Here is a 24,160-nt window from a genome sequence, read left to right as displayed (position 1 = left end):
CATTACATAAAAAACAACATTAAAAACTTGTTTTGTTCTTTTCCTTTAGGCTGGATACTCTGATGTGGTTTTCCGCTGTGAGGGCTGGCCTCTGTGTCTCCATGATAAAACCGTCATCCAGTTAGCACCTGTGAACCCTTTGCTGCTGCGTCCCGGAGACTTCTATCTACAGGTGGAACCTTTCGCGGATCAAGCAGCTCGCATTGTCCTCAAAAGTCTTCTGGAGGAGGGTTGTCGGGAAGTGGAGGAGACCCCCATCCCTGAGACTTCCTACCCCTGCATCTTCACAGAGGAATGGCTGCAGGACATCAATGACGGACGCCATGGCACTCCTCTGTCACGTTGCTTGCTTTGCACAGATCAAGGAGTAATCAAGTTGCCCTGGGCTGAAATCGCCATCCCAGAGTTTTTGGACAAGCCTAAGATCATGCCCATATATCGGGAAGCTCCTCCTGAACCAAAACTGATTTCGGTTCCCTCCCATTTTAACTCTGCCACCCTCCCAATGGAAGCCATTTTTAGTCCTGCAAAAGACAGGATGCCATCATCTTTGAGACCTGTGGATTCAAAACTTGTCAAAATGGATCATGAGAGACGAACTCCCAAATCATGCTCCAGACCTTTCCTTAAACCAGTGGGTTGGGTTTCTCCAAACACCTGGGATAGCCGTAACTATCGAGAGATTGAGGGTGATTACGTAGACCTGGTGGATATCGCCAAAGGGGGGAAGGAGTTTATGGGTAAACAGAGAGCCAGCCATCCAAATCCACCCAATTTAGCTCTGTTAAAACCTGTCAGACCACCGCCACCTGTGCCGCTTGGGAATAGTTTTCCCTGTGGACGCACCCTACAGTATCCAGAGGAGCCTTGCACACCATGCAGCCAGAGAAGGCTGGGGCATGAGCCCAGTGATCAAGACTTGAAGTGTAGGTACAGAGACTCGTATGTGGCAGCTCTGAGAAACCCAGTCGCTTTCGAGAGGATGAGTGTAGACCTCCTGGCTGCTCTGGAGGAAGTCGGCCTTTGTGAAGAGGAAGAGTTAAGATCCAAGGGTGCATTTGAAACTCAGAGTAACCAACTTGGAAACTTTTGTAACCACTGTAATAAACCTGTGATAAGTAACGAGCTCTGCCAATACAGACATTGCTGTGAGCCAACACCATCTCACCTGAAAGACCTTCCTACCAATTCTGAATCAGAAAACCTCATGAAGGAGCCCCCCATGATTCTGAAATCAACCCCTGGTTTGAGCCATAGTCACAAAGTTCAGATGAAACTTATTTCCCAACAACCAGGTCATGAAGCTAGTCTGCATCCAGGATCAGATGGTGACTTTAAACCCCATCAGAGGGTGGAGGTTGTGAAGCCCTCAGGAAAACACAAAGTAAAGGTTAGGTCTCTGTCCACTGTGTCAGAAACTTCTAAAGGGAATCCACCTCTCTATAAACTGAACACCAGGAGCCACAGTGATATCTGCCCTGAAACAATCACCAGCATAATGCAATGTAAGAAAGGGGAGCTGTTGGACCAGGTGACCCTGAAGCTGGAAAGACTGAAGTCCCTGAAAAAAGGTACATTTAGTAGAAATGTTAAGGCTGAACGTTAAACAATTTTCATTCTCTTTCTTTCTTCTGTTTCTTCCATCTAACTCCCACACAAACACAGTTTGTACACTGTTATTACTACACACACAGCAGTTTATTATGATCTGTTGCACAATGCGTAAAGATCAACTGAACATTCACGCCAAACAGACCGATTGAAACTCAACCGTGACCTCGCGTGCTTGAGGAAATGTGCTCCGCTGAGATCATAAAGGCTCTTTAGAAAGAGGGTTCAAAGTTCAAAGGTCAGGCTTGATCGTCTCCCACTGCTGTCTGGGTTCTTGGGCAGTTTGGCTACATTCATGTTACAGAGGGAGTGAACGGAAATAGCGTGCTGCACCCCAGTGAAAGGCAGGGCCTGAACCCGATGGGTGAAAAGAAAGAGCAGAGCATTCCTCTAATGCAGAGAGACAGCATAACATGCGAGAAGGAGGCTTCTGTGTCCCCTGCACCCACTGGCATGCACCCTCATGCCCTCAGAGGGGCATGTTGAGATCTTGACTGGAGACATGCTTGTCATGGACTATTAAAGCAGCAAAGAGAAAGAGCACAGGCGAGGCTTTGTTGGCCCTAAGGAGAGGCCAATTAGGATGTCTGAAATCAAAGCCAGGCTTAGTAGCCCAGCCACTGCAGTGTTTTGTTACAGAGACCATGTCCAATGTTTAAAGGCTGTGCAGCTGCAGCCATGTTGATAGAGGACCATTAAGATTTATAGAAGACGCACTGAATAATTACTGTTAGTATAAAAGGTCAAAAGTCGCTGGACAGAACTGAGAGTTTATATTAGCGCTGTCTTAGAAGAATGTACTCAAAAGATAAACAGTCTGATGGATTAAACAAACTTAAACAAAATTAAGTTATGAGAAATAAATACACAATAACTTTTTATTGTAGCGCTCCAATTATGCTTTGATTTATCTGGCTTTCTCGCGTATTTTATGGGAAGACAGTGATGTTTGTGTTTACTGTCATGCAGACTCCCAGTCTTTTAGGAGTGAAACTCCCTCCACCACAGATGGACAAGACTCCAAACTCCATAACTCAAAGACAGAGATGCCATCTTCTGCACAAGCTCAACTTCCTTCTGCAAGTTCTGACGCTCCCGAACGTCCACAGACCAAAAAATCAAGTTTCAGAGACATCGGTGGTCTGCTTGAATTGGGCATTATTTGTTTGCCAGGTACTTTTTGTATGATTCCTGTATCTCAAAATCTCTCTGTTAAAATTGTGTTAAACTGTGCTATCATGGTGTTTTTCATGTGAAAGGCACGAGAGGCAAGTGAGAACAAAAAACAACATTTTCCATGTCTGATCTAAGTTGTTTCCTATCCTGTGTTTATGACTTAAAGTGACTGCACGCTACTCTCAGAGCACATTGATTGCCTGCACAAGGCTCTCAATATGGCAGTGTCTGAGCCAGTGGCTAGGAGCTAAGGGTGCTAGCACACCACCCTGAACAGTCCTAATGTCACAAGGTACATACAGTACAGGCCAAAAGTTTGGACACACCCATCTCATTCAATGCGTTTTTCTTTATTTTCATGACTATTTGCATTGTAGATTCTCACTGAAGGCATCAACACTATGAACGAACACATATGGAATTATGTACTTAACAAAAAAAGTGTGAAATAACTGAAAACATGTCTTGTATTTTAGATTCCTCAAAGTAACCACCCTTTGCTTACTAGAACATAAGACATGTTTTCAGTTATTTCACACTTTTTTGTTAAGTACATAATTCCACATGTGTTCATTAATAGTTTTGATGAATTTACAATGTAAATAGTCATGAAAATAAAGGAAATGCATTGAATGAGAAGGTGTGTCCAAACTTTTGGCCTGTACTGTATATTGTGTCAGCAAGTTATGCAACATTACTGTCAAGTCTTTCTTTTAGCGAGAAAACAAGGGATAAGTGGAGCACTTTGGACCTATGTGGCTTAAATGAGTATTACAACACTAGAAAATGGATTACAAGGTTTTTTTCTCTCTCACTTGCCTCTCAGGGCTTGCTTTCATGGAGAACTCACTCTTTGCACCTTTTTTTAAAAACAATTGTATGTCACTAACTTCTCTCTCTGTCCTGTAAACCTTCAGGCAGCAGGGACAGGACAGGCAGGGCAGTGGTGGAGGTCCATTGTGGCAAAAAAGAGTGGATATCCCCTCTTGTGTCAGCCCAGAATGTCTGTGAATTACTGCTCTACTTACACTCCATACCAAGGTACTAAAACTATGAGTACTATTAGACAATTTGTATCCCAAAAACACCAAATATCTGTAAATGAAAGGCCCAATATTCTCCTCAGTTGCCAGGCAGAGGAAAGCTGCTGTTGCTGGTATATTGGGAAGCTTGTCTGTAAGAAGAAGTTTGACCACAAGGGGGCAGCAGATACAAATTAAAACTTTTTTTGCAGCACTGGCTTTGAATCATATGATGCATGCTCTTAAATCCAGACTAAGTGGTTCCTTATGCAACATCTCTTTGTAGTAACGACAACTAATGAAACAACATGTTTTATGCAGAATCACAACTTCATGAACAGTAGTACTTTAAGATCAGCTGGCAGTAACATTGACCTGTACTGACCCAGAATTAGTGTCAACACTGCACCTCAAAGGTCTACTAGTGGACACTTTAACAGTGGTGTTTGTTTACACTGGGTTTAATGGAGTCTTTGAAGTGCAAAGAGCCATTCTACCAGATAGCTTGGCCTTCCTCTGTCCCCACTAAAGAGCCATACCACAACAGTCTCTGGCCAGGCTGCCTGCCAACTGTCTGGTATGCAGCGCCTTGCTAGAATTAGCAGCCATGTCTAATGTAGGCTCACACAACAGTAACCCAAGAAGACGCCATTAAGAGGGTTGTGTGAAGGCGTCAAAGTGTGGAATTGGAATTGGAATAAGAGAGAGAGAGAGTGTGTGTGTGTGTGTGTGTGTGTGTGTGGGTGGGTGTGTGTGGATGTCAGAGAGAGATAAAAAGATAAATACAGATTTGAGAAGCGGAATAAGTAAATGAGCCTAAAAGCCTTTTAGAACACAAAGACCACTGAGATGAAGTGATAATGCTTGAATGTGCACTAACATGATTCAACATTTTGCCAGGAAAGAAGTGCGAGAGCTCGGAATGACTTTGGTCATCAATGCCAGGAAGAAGCCTCCTTCACTTCACCTTTACAAAGCTCTGCTGATGGCCCAGGTTAAAACAACATGCATGCATGCACAAGTCCAAATCAGCAAAGCCTGCACTCACACCCCCATGTCATCAGACGCTGACAGACGTCAGGTTCAATGATTCACAGATGAGGAAACTGATTGATTAGTCATTGTGTGTCTGAAAATGTGAAACAAACATTGAGTAACACAGAGTGCACTTTAAGGTTGTGGAAGTTTCTGATTTGTTAGTAGTAGAGAAGTGCACTAGGGGGCGCAATCTGCATTTTCACCAGGTTTACTGTAAAAGGCATCCTAATCAGTGGTTAATGTAACTAAGTACATCTACTCAATTATGTATTTAAGTACAATTTTGAGGCACTTGTACCTTACTTGAGCTTTTCCATTTTGTGCTCCTTTCTTTCTTTTAATACACTACATTCCAGAGAGAAATATTTAAGTTTTAACCTCACTACAATTATTTGAGAGTTAGTTAATTTACAAATGATGTCAAATAATTTACTTATATGTGATCACAGCAACTAGTGCAACTTACACTACTGGTCAAAAGTTTTAGAACACACCAACTTTTCCAGAATTTAATTGAAAATGATGCAGTTTCATGTCTCAGTGTACTCTGAAATAAATGCACTTTTGCAACATTTACAATTCTTTATTGAGCATGATAGTGTTTTGAAAGTTAAAAAAAGATTCAAAATCACATTTTATGTTGGACTGAAGGACTAAAAAAAGACAAAAAATGAATAAAAAGGCACCTAAAGACACAAAATGACTAAAAAAAGACACAAAATGACAAAAAAAGACACAAAATGACTAAAAAAAGACACAAAATGACAAAAAAAGACACGAAAAGAATTTAAAAAAATGTACAAAATAGCCCAAGACTCCATAGAGTTAAGTTGTTAACCCATTTCTTGTTCCCTGAAAAAAGGCCTACTTGTATAATTGTGAAATGTACATTATTTTTTAGTTTTGGTTAACCTTACCTTTTTTTATTTACCTCTGGCAGTTCACCACTTACCTTTGTACCCTTTAAAGCTGTTCATTTGACTTGAACTGCTTGAATTTCAATAAAAAACTGGAAAAATTTGGGTGTTCTAAAACTTTTGACCGGTAGTGTATGTTGAATTAAAACACATGACAGTTGGCCCTGATTATTTTTTTGTCTTTTGTCTCACTGACTTTCTGTTACAGGAGCAAGCTCTCCATGCCGTCCACAGTATTGTGATGCTGGTGGATAAAGACACTTGTCCTCGACCTGAAAAGCAGCCTGGGTTACAGGTAAGAACTGACAACTTCCATGTTCTCTTTTGTTAACTTGATTGGACACTAGACAACTTTACCTATATGCCTAACATTGCCTTCGTATTTGTCTCTAAGATGGACATGGTGACTTCTATGAAAGCTCTTAACAAGACAGTTGAAGCATCACAGCTGACCTCTGACCTGGGAGGGACGTTTACTTACAGTCATAATGACTGGCTGCAGTTCCATCAGGTACTGAGTATTCAATCACATCCCACACTGGAGTTTCCCAAAGATTCAGAGGAGACTGCTGTTCAACCACAGTTCACCCACTGCAAATGACTTGTACTCCACACACCCACACCAGACATGCATCATCTCTGTTGTTCTTTAATGGCACATTTAGTTTTGGTCTCTGAGGGGAGGGAGGATGAGGTCATAAAGGGAAAGCAAAAGTCCTATCTAAAAGATGACTTGAGATGAGATATTGAGATATTTGATACTGGTCATGCAACACTGATCAGTAACACCCTGCACTGTGTACACTACCAGAAGCTGGTTGTGTATGTAAGAACAGGTCATATAAAAAATATAGTGTTTCAGCAAAATTTAATGGAGGTGGCCAAATACTGACTGCAAATGGAATATGGATGCATTTTACAGCCCAACACATCTTTCTCTGTAAAAGAGTTTTTGTGGGGTGAACTTTGAGCCGTTGCTCGCAGCAACGGGAGGTGAATATTCGACAATGTTAATTTTGTGCATGTGTGACTGTACCCTGTATTTGAGGGGTCCTAATTTAACTGGATTAATTGGATAGGAAAGCAGACAAAACATAACTTATTTAATGTTTCTCGGCCAAAAATGTTTTTTTCTTCTCATCATTGCATTTTGTTGGTGGGTTTCTGGATAATCTCAGGCCCCTAGAAATAAATCAAACTGAGAATTAAAAAAAAAAAAATGGTACAGAAGGCCACGATTCTCAGCTTTGTTTTAAGAAGCCACGACCCCAAAAGGTTGTGCAGCAGGAGCACAGATGTAGAAGAAGGAAAGTCCTGAGAAATGGCTTTGTGCAGTAGTTATAAAGCCTACAGCAAGTCACTCTGAGGTCTTCCCCAGCTGGCAGCACACTGAGGACAGTCTCCTGTGTCTACGTCTGATCTTGACCTCAGGATGGCGCTGCCTGTCTTGCTTTCTGTTGGCAGAGTGTCTCATCACCACTAAGCTCTTGGGGTCATTACATTGTATCATTTTTTTGTTCACTTCCACTAAGTTTAAAATGTATTTCCTTTCAGCGACTGGTTTCCTTCATGACTGACCTGCGAGGGGCAGACAGCTTGTTGCAGAAGGCCATCAAGAAAGTGGATGGCAGCAAAAACATGGACACCGCTCAGGTACAATACACATGTTCACAGTGTGATGTCATGTAACTACAGTAGTGCATCACACATTATCGAGCAGGTCAGACATGTTGACTCTGCTATGCTGTGCCTGCTGCAGGAAGTGCAGCTTTGCATTCAGGAGCAGAGGGCCTCAATGAAAGAAGTGCTGGAGGACACTCGACTGGTGACTCTGCAGAGAGAAGGAGGAGCAGTGTTGGCCAGAATGAGACGGGAAGAGTTCAGATTCCCACAGTCTGAGGACTACAGGTATAATATCATAGTGTTCTCCTTCTAGTCCCAATCAGTACACTGAGACACATCTCAGCAACAATACAACAATGCTCAGTGTTCTTATCATATTTCGCCATTTGTCTTGCATCACACTGACCAATTTCTGCATCTTAAATTAAACTAAACTTATTTGAATGAGGAAATATGTTACTTAAAAAAGGCGGTAGCATCCATTTCAAGCCACCAGAGTTCACTGAGCACTTTAAGTCAAAGGACAATGACCGCTACACCGCAAAACTTGGTGGATTAAAGTTTACCGACCCCTAAAATGTCCCGCGATCATGAAACAGTCCTGCAGTAATCAGACATCTAAAAGTATCTCATCAGCTATCGTTCATCCACTTAAAACTACTAAAGCCTGGATGGGTATAAATCAACGAAATTTGGATTTGTGAATAAAATTAATTTTGGAGTCTACCAGCTAAAATAACTTGTTGCCACTAAAATTCTTATAATTTAAAAGAAAAAAGTAAAAGTCACTTCAGTGACCGTTAGCATAGCAACAGGAAGTGTAACTAATGCTAAAGCTAGGTATGCTAACTTTTATGTAGCCTAAGCTAGTCTGTATCTTCGAAAGAGTTGCTTAACGTTGCATCATTACCGTCTGAATACATTTTGAAAGGCATAAATTATACATTTATACTAATTGACAGCAGTTATTATGAGAGTGCCATGACAGTTTTATAACGGTTGAATCATTCCCAAAGATTAACTGACCCTCAGTTGAAGTTCAACAACTGTTAAAATAATCGCCTAAGTCATTTTTTGTCAAAATTGTTGTTGTTTTTTGCCTAAATCATCTCCTCATGACACCAGCCACCTATGGCAAAATCGCCTCAGTTGATCAGATCATAGAGAGGGAGATTGTTTAGTTATCAGTTTAGTTTATCAGTGTTTTATTGTTGACACTAATATTGGTAACACTTTACTCTAAGGTGTCTATATAAGAGTGACATGAGCATGTCATAAACATGAAATGGGATGTGTCATGTGCTCATGATACTTGTCATGTCATGTTTCTGACAGGCTCATGTCACTCTTATGTAGACATCTTCAAAATAAAGTGTTACCATATCTTGCTTAAGTCACAAAGGCATGTTAAAAAAATTGCCTAAGTCACATTTTATTTTGACTTAGCCATAATAAATCTGCTTAAGTCACACACTTGACATAGGCCATTATCTTAAAGGGGTAAAATCACATCAACTGAGAATGTAGGGGATTTTACCATAGGTGGCCGGCGTCATGAGGAGATGATTTAGGCAAAAAAACAAACAATTCTGACAAAAAATGACTTAGGCGATTAGTTTAACAGTGTGACAATATGATTATTATTTTTATCATTATTACCAGGTACAGCATTAAAATACAGCTTACTCTTGTAGTAGAAATAAGTAGAAGTAGAAATAAATATTATAGCACTCTTTTGATGATTTAAGTACATTTTCCTGATATTAATTTTGTACAATTTCATTGTGATGTTTAGTTTACACTGAGGATATGCACCCTAAACACTTCCATTCTTTGTATAAGTATATGGATCTGTTTGGCAGCTCTGATATATTATAAGCATAACCCAGTCAAAGCTGCAAATAAATGTCATTTATGTTGAATTAATGTTCCAAACAAAAATCAACTTAGCAAGCAATTGAAGGGCATGTGTAGTTATTATACACTCCATTTCACTGCTTTAATTAAGTTATTACTCACTTAAAACATTTAAGTATTTGCAACAACTAAAATGATAATGTCATGTGTAGCTTGTAATTTACTGAGGTGATCTCAACTTGATAATGGTGCATTCACCCCCATAATGCAATTAAAATGACAAATAATACAAGTTGAGTGTGATTGGTCTCTGAGTTTATTAATGTTTGTTTCGCTGTCCTTGCAGAGATGCTCTGGAGTCTGTGACAAGTCTGTATAACCAGGTGGAGGAGAAGCTCCACACTCTGGTGATGAGATCAAATGAGTCACTGCAGCAGCTGGAGTCCCTCTTCAGGCTCAGAGAGACAGAGTCCAAAATTAGCACGGTAATAGCAGCTCTTTCAGTCAGTTCAAAACATTTAAATCTGTAAGAGTATGTGATGAAAACAGCTGAAAATCATTAAAATGCATTTTTTTTGGTACATTTTCATTAATGTGACTGTTTCTCAAAACATGTGGAATGTTAATGTGCTTGCCAAGCTATAGGTCAACATTGTGTTACTCTGCATTACGTCTTGCAGGCTGGGATGTGGTTCAATGCAGAAGGCGAACAGAGACTGAAGGACTCTTACACAACAGATGAAACCCTGGTGTGCACTGAAAAGGCCTTGGAGGACTTTAATGTGTTCCTCACTCAGTCTAAGGTATTACAGAGACACGACAAAGAGGCTTAAACATAAGAAAAGCTGCCCTTATTTGGCTACCTGTGTTTCTCTTTAAATACCAACCGTTTCCTTTGATTTTCCTAAAATTGAAAAATATTTAAATGACTGCACTGTTAACAATAAATAAAAGATTAGAGGCTTGTGATAGTGGAGGGGGAAGGAAATACAAGTTTTTATCGTTTGTTACAGGAAAAACAACAGTACGCCTTGACCCTGGTGAAGGAGGCCGAGGGAGTGGTGGTCACAAGTGATTCGAGTCCTGCAACAGAAGTTTTTCGGACTTTGGTCAGCACTTTCAAATCCAATATGGATGAGTTTATGTTGCGGATGGAAAAGAGACACAAAGAACTGGACACACTGGTGTATGTGCACCGCTTCTGTCAACAGGTTTGTGTTTTGTCACCCCTCCATGCTTTTTCCCATCTGACATTTCTCATTTAAGCCTCTTTTTTCTTCTTCACTTGCCCTTTGTCTGCATATTTCTGACTGATTTGTGTTTTAACCTTTAAATCTAAAATGGTAAATTCTTTTCTCTCCCTGTCTCTCTCTCTGTCTCTCTCTCTCTCTCTCTCTCTAGGCGTCTGCCCTGGCCAAAGAATGCAGTCATTTTTTGGAGCAGGTAGAGCAGGGGTGTTACTCAGCTCAGACCCTTAACACACTCCAGATGCATGAAGAGAGATTAGGTGGCGAATTCTCCACCCAGCACTTCCAGGCTCTGAAAGCTAAGGCCTGCGCTGTGGGCTCAGGGGCCTCTGGGCTGCTGAAAGTGTGGAATGCAGCCTGGGTCCAGTGCCAAGAAGTTAGACAGCGTCTTCAGGAGAAGATGCAAAAGAAGGAGCAAAGCGTAGATAAGAACCAGATCCAGCAGACCACAGCTGCAAAGCCTCCAGGGGAAGATGGAGGAAAGGAGAAGGAGGAGAGGGAGAGGGAGGAGAAAAGAAGTGAAGTGGGGGAGGATGAATCCTCCCTGACCCTGCAGCCGACCTCTCAGAAAGAGGTAGTCAATATCACAGAAAGTGAAGGAGAAAGCGCCACTGCTGCATGTTTCAACAACCATTTAAAACCTGGTTTGAAAGTGGGCGAGAAAGAAGAATCACAAGCAGAGAAATCACCTGAAGCAGCAGGTCAAAATGAAAAAATGACTCTTTTTTCCACACAAAACATTGACTGTCATCCAGACACCAAACAGAGGCCAAGAGAGCACCACAGTGAGGCAGATCTGAGGAGCACAAACTCAGTAGAAGGGGGTGATGATTTTCCATTGCACCAACCTTTGGGTCGGTCTCTGAGCGAGGGCTCATGTGTCAGGTCATATCTGACGAACATCTCTGGCTTTCCACCTTTGAATGTAAGACACAAACACTGTCAGAGTAAAACACAGCCACTGGAACAAAATCTGCAGCTCGTCCAACATCTGCCCATTTCCCATAACGACAGTTTAAGCTGTGAGCCAAAAAGAGACAGCGATGAAGAGGAGGGTGGAGGATGCACAATATCCACCCAAAGCCCTGAAGATTTAGGGACCCCAGAGACATTACTCACAACAGCAGAAAACAATGGCAGCAATGTTTTGTAAGTAACACCCCCTCCCTCAGCTGTAACCTAAAGCTCAGTGAGAAGTCGTCCAGGACATTACAGCAAGTTACATAGGTTATATTCATGAATGGCACAATTGTTCTTCAGTTAAACAACACTGTCATACCCACAATAAATTAGGGTAAAACTGAGTATGATCCAGCGCTCACCTGGATTTACTTATGAGCTTTAACAAACTGACTGATATCACATTTTTCATTTCCTATGTGTGGAACAGGAAACTGCGGAGGATCATGGAGGAGCTTCTGAGCACAGAGAGGGAGTACGTGAAGGCTCTGGGTTACGTCCGAGAGCACTACTTCCCAGAGCTGGAGAGGCCCGATGTGCCTCAGGACCTCAGGGGTCAGAGGGGGAGCATCTTCGGCAACTTAGAAAAACTCCACGACTTCCACCGGCATCATTTCCTGAATGAGCTGGAGAGCTGCGAGAACGAACCCTTCAGAGTGGGACGCTGCTTCCTACGACATGTAGGTGTATTATTTACACTGCACGATAGTGATGTGAATAACAGTCTGCAGGTGAGATGCAGCTGAGTAATTGTTATTTCCATGAGGCAACCAGGTTATGGCAGGTGAAATGGGAAGTAGTGGTTGATGGTTTCCTGTTTTGAACCAAAACCACGATAATAAAGCATAATCGATTGCTCACAAAAGCCCTTCCAGATGTGACCTGACTGATGCTAGCTTCCAGGGGAATGAACTGCTTTAGTGTTGATATCATTGAACACATTCATTGGACGACAAAGCTCTCACAGCTGTGAACTGCAACGACACACTGCTGAGTCTGCAGCACAGTGTTTGTTGGTGATTATAATGATGACTAACAGTCTTTATTTATTCCTCTTTTTTAGAGAGAGAACTTTGCTTTGTACGCCCTTTACAGCAAGAACAAACCACAGTCTGATAGTCTCCTCATCAATCATGGGCAGGCTTTCTTCAAGGTGAGAACAACTGCTTCCCTTTGCTATTTATTTTCTCATTTCTCCTCTCAAAACCACATCATGACTATTCTTAAATAAGGAAGGATGGAACAGTGCTGTTGTTGAAAGAAAAATAAAACAAGAAAACAAGATTAGAGTCTATGCTAACACCTCTGTGAGGCTGTACTTGGACAAAGCAGTATGCTAACATCAACATGCTAACGTTACATCCTAGAGCAGTGGTTTTCAAAATGTTTGTGCCCAAGGCTCACCAAATTGCAAGCCAAAATCTCAAGGCACACCTGTATTCATATTCTTTCAGTACTACTTCCATTAGTCACGTCGACCGTGTAACCACTTCACTTCCAGCATTACATTTCAACTGTCTTCCATAAAGCCTTGCTAGGAAATGTTTTGACATAAACCTACATCAGTGTTTTTTTTTTTTTTTTTGCCTAAATTCAATTAAATTATTATTTATTTATTTTTAAACGCAAACCATATGTTTATATATAATTACATGTTGTTGTTTTTTCAAATGCTCCACTTTTTTGGTCATTTTGACCAAAGGCTCATATTGGTCATTATTGGTGGTTTCAGCTAGCCTGGCTAACACCAGACTATTCTCAAATGAGGTCTAGTCTGGCAACGAGCAATGGATTTCTCCGTAGAGGAGGTGTGGTTTACGATCCTCCAGAGCTGTTTATTGGACGCTTAGAATGTCTATCAAAAGCGTCTGTAGGTAGCTCTTAGCCAATCGTATCAGTTATACCAGATGACGTAGTAGAGCAACAGAAATGGATGTTTGTTGTGTGTGTGTCTGTGAGAGAGTGTTGTTTGCTGCTTTGCTCCTTCAGTTCTCGCTTTCTGCAAGATTATTTATTTTCACGCTTTATTCCCCCTCATGTCATTCAGCCACACACATCCACTGATTTTATGGGCAATAAACAAGCTGCTGCGGGCCTCTCGGCAGCTCCGCTGTCCGCGGTAGCGGGGCTATTAGCCGCTAGCGGCGCTAATAGCTGCTAGCGACGCTAATAGCCCCGCTACCATAACGCCGGTGATCTCAGCGGAGCCGCCGAGAGACCTTTCGCCTTTCAACTTTCGCTCTAAACTATTTAAAACACCGTCTACAGCTAAAGAGAGTTTCGTGTCTGCTGCAGCCATGTTGGATCCAGAAAACTACAAGCTTCCAAGTGCCGAGTAGCACGCGTCATCGTCTTGCCGTCCCTCCCCGCTCTGTGATTGGATCCCTAAAACAGGGCTAAGAATGCTTCCTAGTTTCCAGACCGCCTAGAGGTTCGAAATTAAATTTGAGCGCGCAAGGCAGTCTGGGTATACCTAGGCTAGGTTTCAGCAGCTTTTTGTGCCCAAAGCTAAACAACTTGCTACTGATTGACAACATTAACCACATGTTTAAAATAGCAATTATTACATTTAGGTATAAGAATATGGTGATCTCCTGCTGCCAGTAGCAGGCACTCATTTTGGTAATACCGCTGTGAGCCATACTGCATTAATATCGTATGGTTGTCACAAAATTCCATGGTACACCTGGACTTGTCTCACGGAACGACATTTGGAAAACACTGCAGTAGTAATATAGTGGCACAAATCCACTATATGTAAAATAGGCGTGTTTGACACGTAAATAGTTATTGCGGGGCGTGATTAAACGCTTGCAAAAATATATATAACGACAGTATTTTTTAAAACGTCTTTTATGAGCCTGGATAATCACGGTCGTTTGAAGCATTTGTGATATGTTCTGCTGCCTTTTTTTGGTGCTAAGGACCTCAGCAATCATTTTGTTTAGTTATTGTTTAACTGAAAGGCAAGTTAAGGTCAGGCCTTGATCAAATCAGTCAGGTGGAAAAACAAAACTAACTTTTAAGTTCTGATCGTGTTTAAGAATCTACAGTATGTTATTGTATACATCAGTACATGTAAAATGTCAAATAACAACCAGACACAACCACAGTTCAAACATATAAATCCTCTCTACATGTTCACTATTCTATTTCATTTGAAAACAGGAAGTTTTTTTTTTTTTAATCAAACACATTCCCCCTTACCCGATTATTCGGAAAACCTGCAAAAATAAGAAAGCTCTTATAACCAAATTACTTTGCCAGAAATCCTTTTTTATTCTTTACATTTATATAACAACATTATGTACAAGTATAAAATGTTAGTACATTGTCGTTGATCATTTTAAATCCTGTTACAGCTGAAATCATAATCCAAACAAAGGCAACCACTTCAATGGATGCTTTAAATAATCATATCATTGTTTATAAATCATTATCCAACACTTTGAACATATTCAGCAGTTATTAATAGGATTTCAGTGCAGTAGTATTACTTGAATTACACAACTGAAGACTTGTTTGCATTTTTACGCTCCAGTACCTGTTTAATTTCATTGTAGCTGAAAAGTTTACAAGCTATCTGTTCAGTATATCTCTTCGTCCCACACTCCATGAGACATGCAAACCAACCATCATCAATGTAAGCCAGATCTGAGTAACCACTGGGTCCTCTGTAAAGGATGCAGGGTTTGCTCCATGTGTCTGGGTTGCCTGGAGATTTATTCAGATACACTCCTAAATCGATCCTTTTGCACTTGTTGCTTGGGTGGCTGAAGAGCAGCCACTTGTTTTTGCTCTGGCTTTGGTCACCCTCTGTATCTGCACCTTGAGCTGGAAAGGAGACCACACTTCCCTGACAGCCTTTACCTGTTTCCGTAAGTCTTTTAGGACTAAGCTTGGAAAAATCCTTTCCTTTATTTCTACTGATCGCTTCTTCTCGGTTGCCTCCTCCAGTACGGGCATTGCAGTAGATTGAGCTTTCTTGTTTCTCATCAAAATACTCGGCCATTTCACATTCAAGTGACTGTTGTTTTAACATTTTGCCAAATTGCCATGTGTTGCCCCCATCGACACTGTACAGGGAGAGAGCATGTGGAGTGGAACAACAACACTTTATGCAACAGCAACAGCTTGAGCAGCAAGAAGACGCATAAGCATAAAGGGGAACAATCAATCTACCAGTCTCTGTTTGAAGACCATGGCCCGGCCCAACAGCAAACGTGGCCCAACGTTGCTCCTTTACCAGTTGTTCTGTCAAATCAGTAAAGTCACTCCAACTTTGGCCATCATCTGTAGTTTTAACATAGCAGAGACGAGCCTTGTTACAACCTGTGCGTATCTGATATGACTCTGAGACAGTGCCTTCAACACAGATGAAAAACAGGAAAAGTGTTTGGCTTGTCTTCTCATAAACTGGGCAGGGGTTCATAGGTCGGTATCCATCAAGGTGTGCCTCCTTTACTGGTTTTACTTCTGACCACTAGAAAAGATATTACACAAAGATGAATACACAGCCTTGATACAGTTGAAAAGAAAATCATCACAAGTAATAAAAAAAAAACAGCAGCTTGGGATAATTACCTCATGATTGTTTTCATCCATGTTCACCGTTGCTGTCTTCATGACCAGCTCCAATGAGCTGCTATCATCCTTAGTCCTCCGCTTCTCTGCAAAGGCCATGAGGGTTTTGTTGTTTCGGTTGTAGAAAAGAGCAGGAATCCTGTACACTTCTCCCTCTTTGGATTTAAAGACGGTTTTCTCTTCTTCTTTAAGTTCATGACAGTGACGTGAGTGTTTCTTCCCCATGGTTGCATTACACTGAGTTCAAGTTTGCCCTCTGAGGGTTTTATCAGGCTGGGTTTTGCAGTAGACTCCTCCCTCATTCACCGACTGTGACAAAAGTTTTGTCTTAACTTGCTTTCCTGACATTCCTTCCAATTTGATCTTTTCATTTATTAACCAACATTTAGTTCAACACCTATTATTCTCTCTCTCTCTCTCTCTCTCTCTCTCTCTCTCTCTCTCTCTCTGTCTCTCTCTCTCTCTCTCTGTCTCTTAAAGTATAGCATTAACAACACATCACTTATTTGTTAAACATAAAATAGTTCAGTAAAGTTTCCTGTACCACTATAGTGAAACAGTTGCAATAACCTAAAGTACACCTCACTAAACTTATGATCCTTAGTTGACTAGTTATTTGTCTCGACTAACTGTTGGTAAAACCAGGTCCCTTTTTGTCGGGAGTGCATCCATGGTTGAATTAGGAGCTCTGACAGTGGTAGACGTACCGTCATTGTCATCGATGCTGTCGTTGAAATCCAAACGTCTTGCACAGGTCCCCCCCCGTTTAATCACAAATCGGTGATAAGTGTGTTTTTGGAACCGGCATATAAATCAAATATTAAAATAAAGTGTATGAGCTTGCAAACTCATACAGCACTCACTCAGCACTCATAAAGCTGAGCGAATGCCATGTTCAACACTGCTCAGAGCGGTGGGGAAATGCCATAGCGGCAGCTTTTACCCTGTTACTGGATTCAGAGTAACATTTACATTTCAGACAAACACTTACCTAGTATTTTGTACAAATCACTCTTAAGTAGAGTGTATAGAGTTCTTTCTTTTTTTTTCACAAACAGCAAAATACAAGCGGCCGCTGGCGAGCTGCACCAGCTTGTATCTCACAGTTACACACTCACATACTGCGGCAGCAGGTGGAGAGATTGAGACACACAACGCACTGATGCGCCTGTGCGACACAACGCACGCAATTTTTCCACACTCGTGCACGCGCATTTCATATGCATGCATTTGTGCCACTATATTGAAGTGAAAATTTGAAAAGAACATCTCTACTTTAATGCCTTCACGTTCACTGAAAGGGATTTTTTTTTAAATTGTGGTTGCATGAGTTACTAACTTAAGGCAAGGCAAGGCAAGTTTATTTGTATAGCACAATTCAACACAAGGTAATTCAAAGTGCTTTACATACACATTAAAAACAGCAAGACACAATTGAAAACAGTAAAAACAGTCAATTAAAACAGGGAAGATACAGCAGGATAAAAAAAAGAGATAAAATAATAAAAAGCACAAGTCAAACATTGTGTAGTTAAAAAGTAAGGGCAGGCTTGAGACTAGTAGCTGATTTATTTGAAAAAGATAATTTTATGTCATTCACGCAGCTTCAGACAAAATACAGTATACCACATAATCACTTTTTTGGTTTTCTCCAGGTGAGACACTTTGTACAAACTAATTTTACACTCCCAACAGACCAACCATTAGTCAGCCCAGTTGAAAGTTTCCTCCTTAATTTTAATCTAACTGCCATGAACGGTAAAAGATTCATCTCCCTGTTCTATGCAAAACTATACTCTGTGAATCCTGTCACTACCAGCAGGTATATGGAGTCATGGGGTAGGGACTTGGAGGCTGACCTCGATGCCAACGCATGGTCAGATGCCTTTGAATCTATAAAGAAAACTTTTACTTGTAATAGACTCAGAGAAAGCCAGTACAGAATTCTACACAGGCTACAATGCACCCCTCACCTTCTAAACAAAATAAATCCCCAGATCTCCCCTTTGTGTGGGAAGTGTAAAAAAGAGGTAGGGACATACTACCACTGCATTTGGCAATGTCCCTTGATAGCCAGATATTGGAAAAATATTGCTAAGGAACTCAGCTCAATCTTTCATAAAACAGTAAAGCTGGAACCAATCTTATTTCTTTTGAATATACATAAGGGGCAGCTCTCTTTACCCGCTGGACAGCTTATATTAATGGGCAAGCTGCTTCTTTTGGCGAGGAGATGTGTTTTGTTTCAATGGATTAAAGACAAACCCCCTTCAGTTACACAGTGGTACAGGGAAATATTCAAGGTTTTTCCTATGGAACACCTCAGTGCCTCGTTAAAGGGTAATGACAACTTATTTTTTGGTATCTGGCAACCTCTGTTGAATCACCTTCCTGGTGACCTCGTTGACCTGCTGCAGAAAGGGCAACCATATTTTACCTTCATCAATAAGTCATAGAATACTTTTTTTTTTTTTTTTCTCTTCTCTCTCTCTTCTCCCTTTTCAGTATAGTCCCCATGTGAATTTTTTGTATGTTGTATGATGTGCAATTCATATATGTGAATTAGTGTATTTTTCATTTTGCAGTTTGGTTAAATATGTCTGTGCTGTATGGTTCGTTGTTTGTTCTTGTGAAATCAATAAAATATATTACAAAAAAAAAAAAATTAACAAGAAAGCAAGGAGAAAAAAAAAAAAAAAAAGTAAGGGCAGTAGAGTAGAGCAGATAAGTGTTAAAGTTAAGAGTACGCTGCAGTAAACAATAGTGTTTTTAGTCCTGATTTAAAGGAGCTGACCTCAGATCTGCAGGTAGTTTGTTCCACAGGTGAGGAGCAGAATAACTGAAAGTTAACTGTTAACTGAAACTGAAACTTAAGTACTTTACTGTCTCCTGTGCTTGTACACCAGCAAAAGCAGCTGAAGCTGGGGGATAAGATGGACCTGTGGTCGTACCTGCTGAAGCCCGTGCAGCGGATCAGCAAGTACAGCCTGCTGCTGCAGGACATGATGAGGGAGTGCGGGCCGGGACAAACCAGAGAGATGGCCGAGGTCAAGGCCGCCCTGGAGGTCATCCACTTCCAGCTTCGCCATGGCAACAACCTGCTGGCCATGGATGCCATCCACCACTGTGATGTAAGAGTTTTTTTTATCTTTCATTTTATAAACTGAAATATTGAGAAAGAAGGATTTCATGTCTTATAACAGTAAATACGTACATATACAGGTATGTTGGACGGATACAGTATGTGCAATAATGTGATAAGAATGACTTATCAACCTCTCATTCAGCACTGAGCAACAATTGGATTCTCACCACTCATCCATCCATATCCATATCCATCCATCCAAGAGTTATGCTTAAAATGAGGGAGTTGTGTTCTTCAATAAATTGTGGTCAGTCATGATTAATCTGGGATGGAAGGAATGAGATGGATGAGTAGAGTACAAGGGAAGGATTAATAGTTTTCCATGGAATGTAAAGGGAGTTGCTGTGTGTGGGATGGTGGTCTAGAGCTCCATTATCTGGAGAGCAGAGATAAAGGAAATGGAGCTCAAATTTTAAGGAATTTTGTTGGTTGGTGTTAAGATCGTACCACAGGTGAATCTTGGGTTCATTTGTGGACTTAAACATATGTGGACTAAATGAAACAACTTTCTGAGTCAACTCACAAAATGGCAGGTCAGCGCCATATTGTGTCCTCTCAAGAACTTCCCTCCCCAGAATGCTCGGCATTTACGACACCTTCCAGGTCACCTCATTGGTCAAGGCACCTTTGGCACTACAGGAGGTCCACTGGTCTGCTATAAGGGAGACAGTCCTCCCTCCCTTCTTTTCTTTTCTCCACCGCTCTCCAGAGCAGCAACACCTCTTCTTCAGGAGGGAATCCAGAGGCCTGGATTCATAAAGTCATCATTGTGGGCATGTTGGTGGTGAAGTTTATTGATTATCATTGATTCATAAAAGAGTCATCCTTAATCCCCAACATTTTTGGTGACCCGTGATGGAGGCAATTGGTATCTGTAACCAGATACCCCAACATATTTGATGCCCCGTTGCGAGGCCCAACATTGGCCAGTGAACTTTACGGTCTTTATTACAGTGTCGGGAATAAATGGAATATTATATTTGTATTGCATACGAGTCAACTATTCCAAATCTTCCCTTCAATGTTCACAGGTGTTCGTGTTTGTTTGACTGTGTTTCTTCATTCATTCTTTCTTCTCCCTGGTGAATTCTGCTGACTACAGTACATGACCCACCAGACTGTCCTTTTTCTGTTCTGCAGGTTAATCTGAAGGAGCAGGGGCAACTGATACGGCAGGATGAGTTCTTGGTGACATTCAGGAAGAAAAAATGTTTACGACACATTTTCCTCTTTCAAGAGCTCATTCTCTTCAGCAAAACCAGGAAGACTGACGTAGGAAACGAAACGTATATCTACAAACAGTCATTCAAGGTATTGCTACACAGACAATTTCATGTGAAGTTTAAATGAATGTACATGCCCATGAAGTTCCAGTAAATTAAGCAATAACGGCAGTAGAGGGCCTCATGATTGCTACCACTTCCTCTTTACAAGTCAGAACTAGTCCTGCCCTACATACATGTACATACACACGCAGGCAGTGGCAATTACTTTCATCCTGCAATACGTTTACTCATCAAACATTTACTTGTCATTATTTGTTAGGAAAGTTTCCATTACTTGGGAAAATTCCAAAACACAGTACAGTATCCGAAACACCTTCAGTAAATAATTCCACAATGACAACTACAATAGTTTTGGAGCCTTTTTACAGAGTTGCCAAACTGCATGCCATATTTTAAACTGCCATCCCGTCTGTTTACATTTAGACGTCAGATGTTGGCATGACCCAGAACTTTGGCGACAGCGGCCTGTGCTTTGAGATCTGGTTCAGGAAGAGGAAAACCCAGGACACGTACACACTTCAAGCAGTCAGCAGGGAGGTGAAGGAAGCCTGGACCAAAGACCTGGAGCGGATTCTGTGGGAGCAGGCAGTACACAACAGAGGTACCAACAAATACACAAAAAATACAAATTAAACATAAATACCAACAAGGCATTGCTTTACTAAAGGAAAACTAAAGATATTGACTGAAAGCTGTAGGCTGTAGCTCAAGTTTATTTTAACATTCCCTTTTTTACACAACATATTATAATAGACAGCCCATCACTGACAAAAACAATACAAACCAGAAAGAAAAAGAAAATTTTTAACACAATAATAATCATACCTTTACATTACATTACATTACATGTCATACCTCAGCTTTAACTTTACCAAATTTTTTAAAAACCTTTTTTTTCTAATTTTCAAAGTAAAGTCTTGTTATAACCATTACACATATTAACTAATTTGATGGATTTCCCCTATTCTATTTCTATGAATATACATGGATGAATCTTGGTAATAAGAGGATGACTTAAATATGACTTATTGTACAAAAGAAAGACAAACATTTGAAACATTTCACGTTTCACTTTTCACTGTGTATTCAACTTGTCTGTCATTGTCTTAAATGGAAATATTTTGAAACAAATGGTTTCCCATGTGTTTTTAAGAGGTCCGTATGCAGGAGAGAGTGTTTATGGGTATTGGGAACAAGCCTTTCATGGACATCCAGCCCAGTGAAGCAGCTATCAATGACAGAGCCGTCAACTATGTACTGATGGGGAGAGGTAAGTAAAAACTGCCAGAAGAACAGGTTTACTTACTCATAACTTTCATTTGAATCAGTCGACATTGCGATTTTCTTTCACTCTTTCCTGGTTATTCACATTTCCTCTTATGAAACTTATTCTGACCTGATTTCTACAGAAAACAGGATGATGTCGTCACAAAGTTCAAAGGACGGGCTTCCCGAGGGTCGGCCAAAATCTGTTGGTTCAAGAAGCAGTTCGTCTTCCTCCTCTTCTTCTGGAAGAGGGTCCATGTCCCCCGTGGGATACCTATGTGGGCCAAAGCAGAGGGTGATTGCAGGGGGGCTTGGAGGATACATATCTCCTCCTGGAGCTCTGGAGGAGGACGACCTGGACCATGAGAGTGGGAGTCACAACTTATTGTGTGAGTTTAGTGGGTACAACTAAGCAAATATGCTCTTAAGTCATTTATGACCAGAATGTTGTTTACACTGTATTACATATGGACTAGAGCAGGGGTGTCAAACTCAAATACACAGTGGGCCAAAATTTAAAACTTGGACAAAGTCGCGGGCCAACATTGATATTTATTGAAAAAATTGATCTAAACAAGTTCAAATGAAATGGAACAAGCAAAGCTTGATATAACTTAATATTGCAAACATGCAAAATCGAATATCAAATAAAACAAACAAACACATCAATGGCATTCATTTCTTAAATAAAATTTGTATGTCCCTTTATTTTATATGCGGCCTTCTTTAAATTTAAATTTAACAGTAATCTTTTTCCACAGGCTAAAAATAAATGTAAGAATAAAATAACAATAAACCAAATGACTAATAATAATATCCTTAAATGAATGTGCAACCATTCAAGCCCATGCCTTGGACTAGCAAGAAAAAGTGCATAAAGACAACTCTAATTGTTGCTCAGTTTGCTACACACTGATCTACTGTGTTCAAGCCAAAACACGAGTAGAGCATTCTGGGATTTGTAGTATTATTTGCGCTGTATAATAACATCGGGGCAGCTCTGGTTGTCATTTGATATTTCCTCGCGGGCCAAATATAATTATAGAGTTTGACACCTCTGGACTAGAGCAAAAGATACAATGGTTGACCCAGGCACCTCCCAGTGCCAGACAGTGTTTTACTGATGGCCCCATAACAGCTTCACTGAGGCAGCTGTATTGGGTTTCAAGCCCGAAAACACTTTTACTGTTTAAGTGAGGTCAGAGGTCAGAGGTGTGGGTCAGTGACTTCTTAAAGGCATCCAAGGACAATTCAGAAGGGAACTGGATTGCTGACACAGAGTTTGAACGTTGGCTTTTTCCAGTCAAGAAATTTCTCTTACTCGCTCAGTCTCACAGGATGAGTGATCGTGTGTGTAATCAAGCCTTCTCTTTGTTCCAGTGGACAGCTCCGAGTCGTCAGGAGAGAGTGTGAGTGGCTTCAGCAGCTCAGGTCACAGCTACCACTCTGCTATCGGAGGAGAGGTGGAGGACACTTCCTCGGTCTCTGCCTCCATGAACAGTGTTAAGGAGGTAGCAGTTGTTCCCGGGACTGAAGCCTCTGCAGTCTTCCACAAGCCAAATGCTCTGGCAGGATCCCCAGAGAAAACCCAGCCACCAGTTGCACCCAAGCCCAAAACCAAACCACTATACCAGACCAAGGATCTGCCCTGTGGCAAGGTGCAGTATAAAGTTGTAACCAACTAATTGAGTCATCGTACCGGTTGCGTTGATATACAAGCACTTCCATTCATACTACAACTAAGTATGTGTTATAAAAATTTGTATTAATCTGGGGTTTTTCCAACGTTTTAATCATACTAAGCAAATGTGATCCTGTCTGCTGCATGTGGAGGCACTGGCTTTGAGTTACATCAGACCAGTGTTTCTGCTAAAAGCTGGCAGGCTAGACAAGGTTAACTATATGTTTAGATAAAGGGAAGTACACAAGGGAATCAGACACGGGTCAGACATATTTCTGCTGACCGTACCTTTGACTTTGGGGAACTGAGAATAACAGCATCTGTGTCAGACAGGTCAACTAGGCGTTGGAAACCTCCCACGAGGCATATAAGCCAACAGTTTTGACTATCATAAAAATTCTTATAACAGTATGAATGGAACATTTCCCATTCAATACTCTACACTCCAGTTGGTGGTACTAATATTCCATATCATTGTTTGCAAACTGCCATATTAAGCAAGAATGAGGAAAGTAAATGGCATTTGGCTGTCTTTGTTTTCTTTGTGAAGACAAATGACAGGAATGTGGGTCAAAACAAGTATCCATTTTCTACTTCTTCTTCTTCTTCTTCTTCTACTTCTTCTTCTTCTCCTCCTCCGTCTTCTTCTTCTTCTTCTTCTTCTTCTTCTTCTTGGCAAACAACTAGACGTGCATTAGCCACCAACTGGACTGGAGGATGGAGCATGCCTGTAGTCTGATGACATTA

General features: G+C 41.0%; 2 protein-coding genes across 2 annotated transcripts in view; one reads left to right on the top strand and one right to left on the bottom strand.

Moving 5' to 3' along the window:
* Window positions 1-24,160, top strand: part of LOC131967605 (pleckstrin homology domain-containing family G member 4B-like) — a 45,171-nt gene that overhangs the window by 19,959 nt on the left and 1,052 nt on the right. Inside the window, exons 3-22 of the mRNA XM_059328657.1 lie at window positions 50-1,571; window positions 2,581-2,784; window positions 3,705-3,828; window positions 4,710-4,803; window positions 5,973-6,059; window positions 6,159-6,275; window positions 7,319-7,417; window positions 7,524-7,672; window positions 9,591-9,729; window positions 9,925-10,047; window positions 10,258-10,455; window positions 10,646-11,640; window positions 11,882-12,131; window positions 12,515-12,604; window positions 18,942-19,166; window positions 20,321-20,491; window positions 20,890-21,067; window positions 21,620-21,736; window positions 21,876-22,121; window positions 23,113-23,390. Of these exons, the coding sequence (XP_059184640.1) occupies window positions 50-1,571; window positions 2,581-2,784; window positions 3,705-3,828; window positions 4,710-4,803; window positions 5,973-6,059; window positions 6,159-6,275; window positions 7,319-7,417; window positions 7,524-7,672; window positions 9,591-9,729; window positions 9,925-10,047; window positions 10,258-10,455; window positions 10,646-11,640; window positions 11,882-12,131; window positions 12,515-12,604; window positions 18,942-19,166; window positions 20,321-20,491; window positions 20,890-21,067; window positions 21,620-21,736; window positions 21,876-22,121; window positions 23,113-23,390 (5,406 nt within the window). The remainder of the gene's footprint in view (window positions 1-49; window positions 1,572-2,580; window positions 2,785-3,704; window positions 3,829-4,709; window positions 4,804-5,972; window positions 6,060-6,158; window positions 6,276-7,318; window positions 7,418-7,523; window positions 7,673-9,590; window positions 9,730-9,924; window positions 10,048-10,257; window positions 10,456-10,645; window positions 11,641-11,881; window positions 12,132-12,514; window positions 12,605-18,941; window positions 19,167-20,320; window positions 20,492-20,889; window positions 21,068-21,619; window positions 21,737-21,875; window positions 22,122-23,112; window positions 23,391-24,160) is intronic.
* On the bottom strand, window positions 14,656-16,260 carry LOC131967637 (sialidase-3-like). Its single transcript, XM_059328659.1, has 2 exons — window positions 16,036-16,260; window positions 14,656-15,934 (listed from the first exon to the last, which is right to left on the bottom strand). Exons 1-2 carry the CDS (start codon window positions 16,258-16,260, stop codon window positions 14,954-14,956), a joined length of 1,206 nt encoding a protein of 401 aa, XP_059184642.1. The 3' UTR covers window positions 14,656-14,953.

This window comes from Centropristis striata, chromosome 3, assembly GCF_030273125.1.
Source record: "Centropristis striata isolate RG_2023a ecotype Rhode Island chromosome 3, C.striata_1.0, whole genome shotgun sequence".
Taxonomy (NCBI): Eukaryota; Metazoa; Chordata; class Actinopteri; order Perciformes; family Serranidae; genus Centropristis; species Centropristis striata.
Note: the sequence above shows the minus strand (reverse complement) of the source record. Positions and strands in the feature narration are given on the sequence as shown.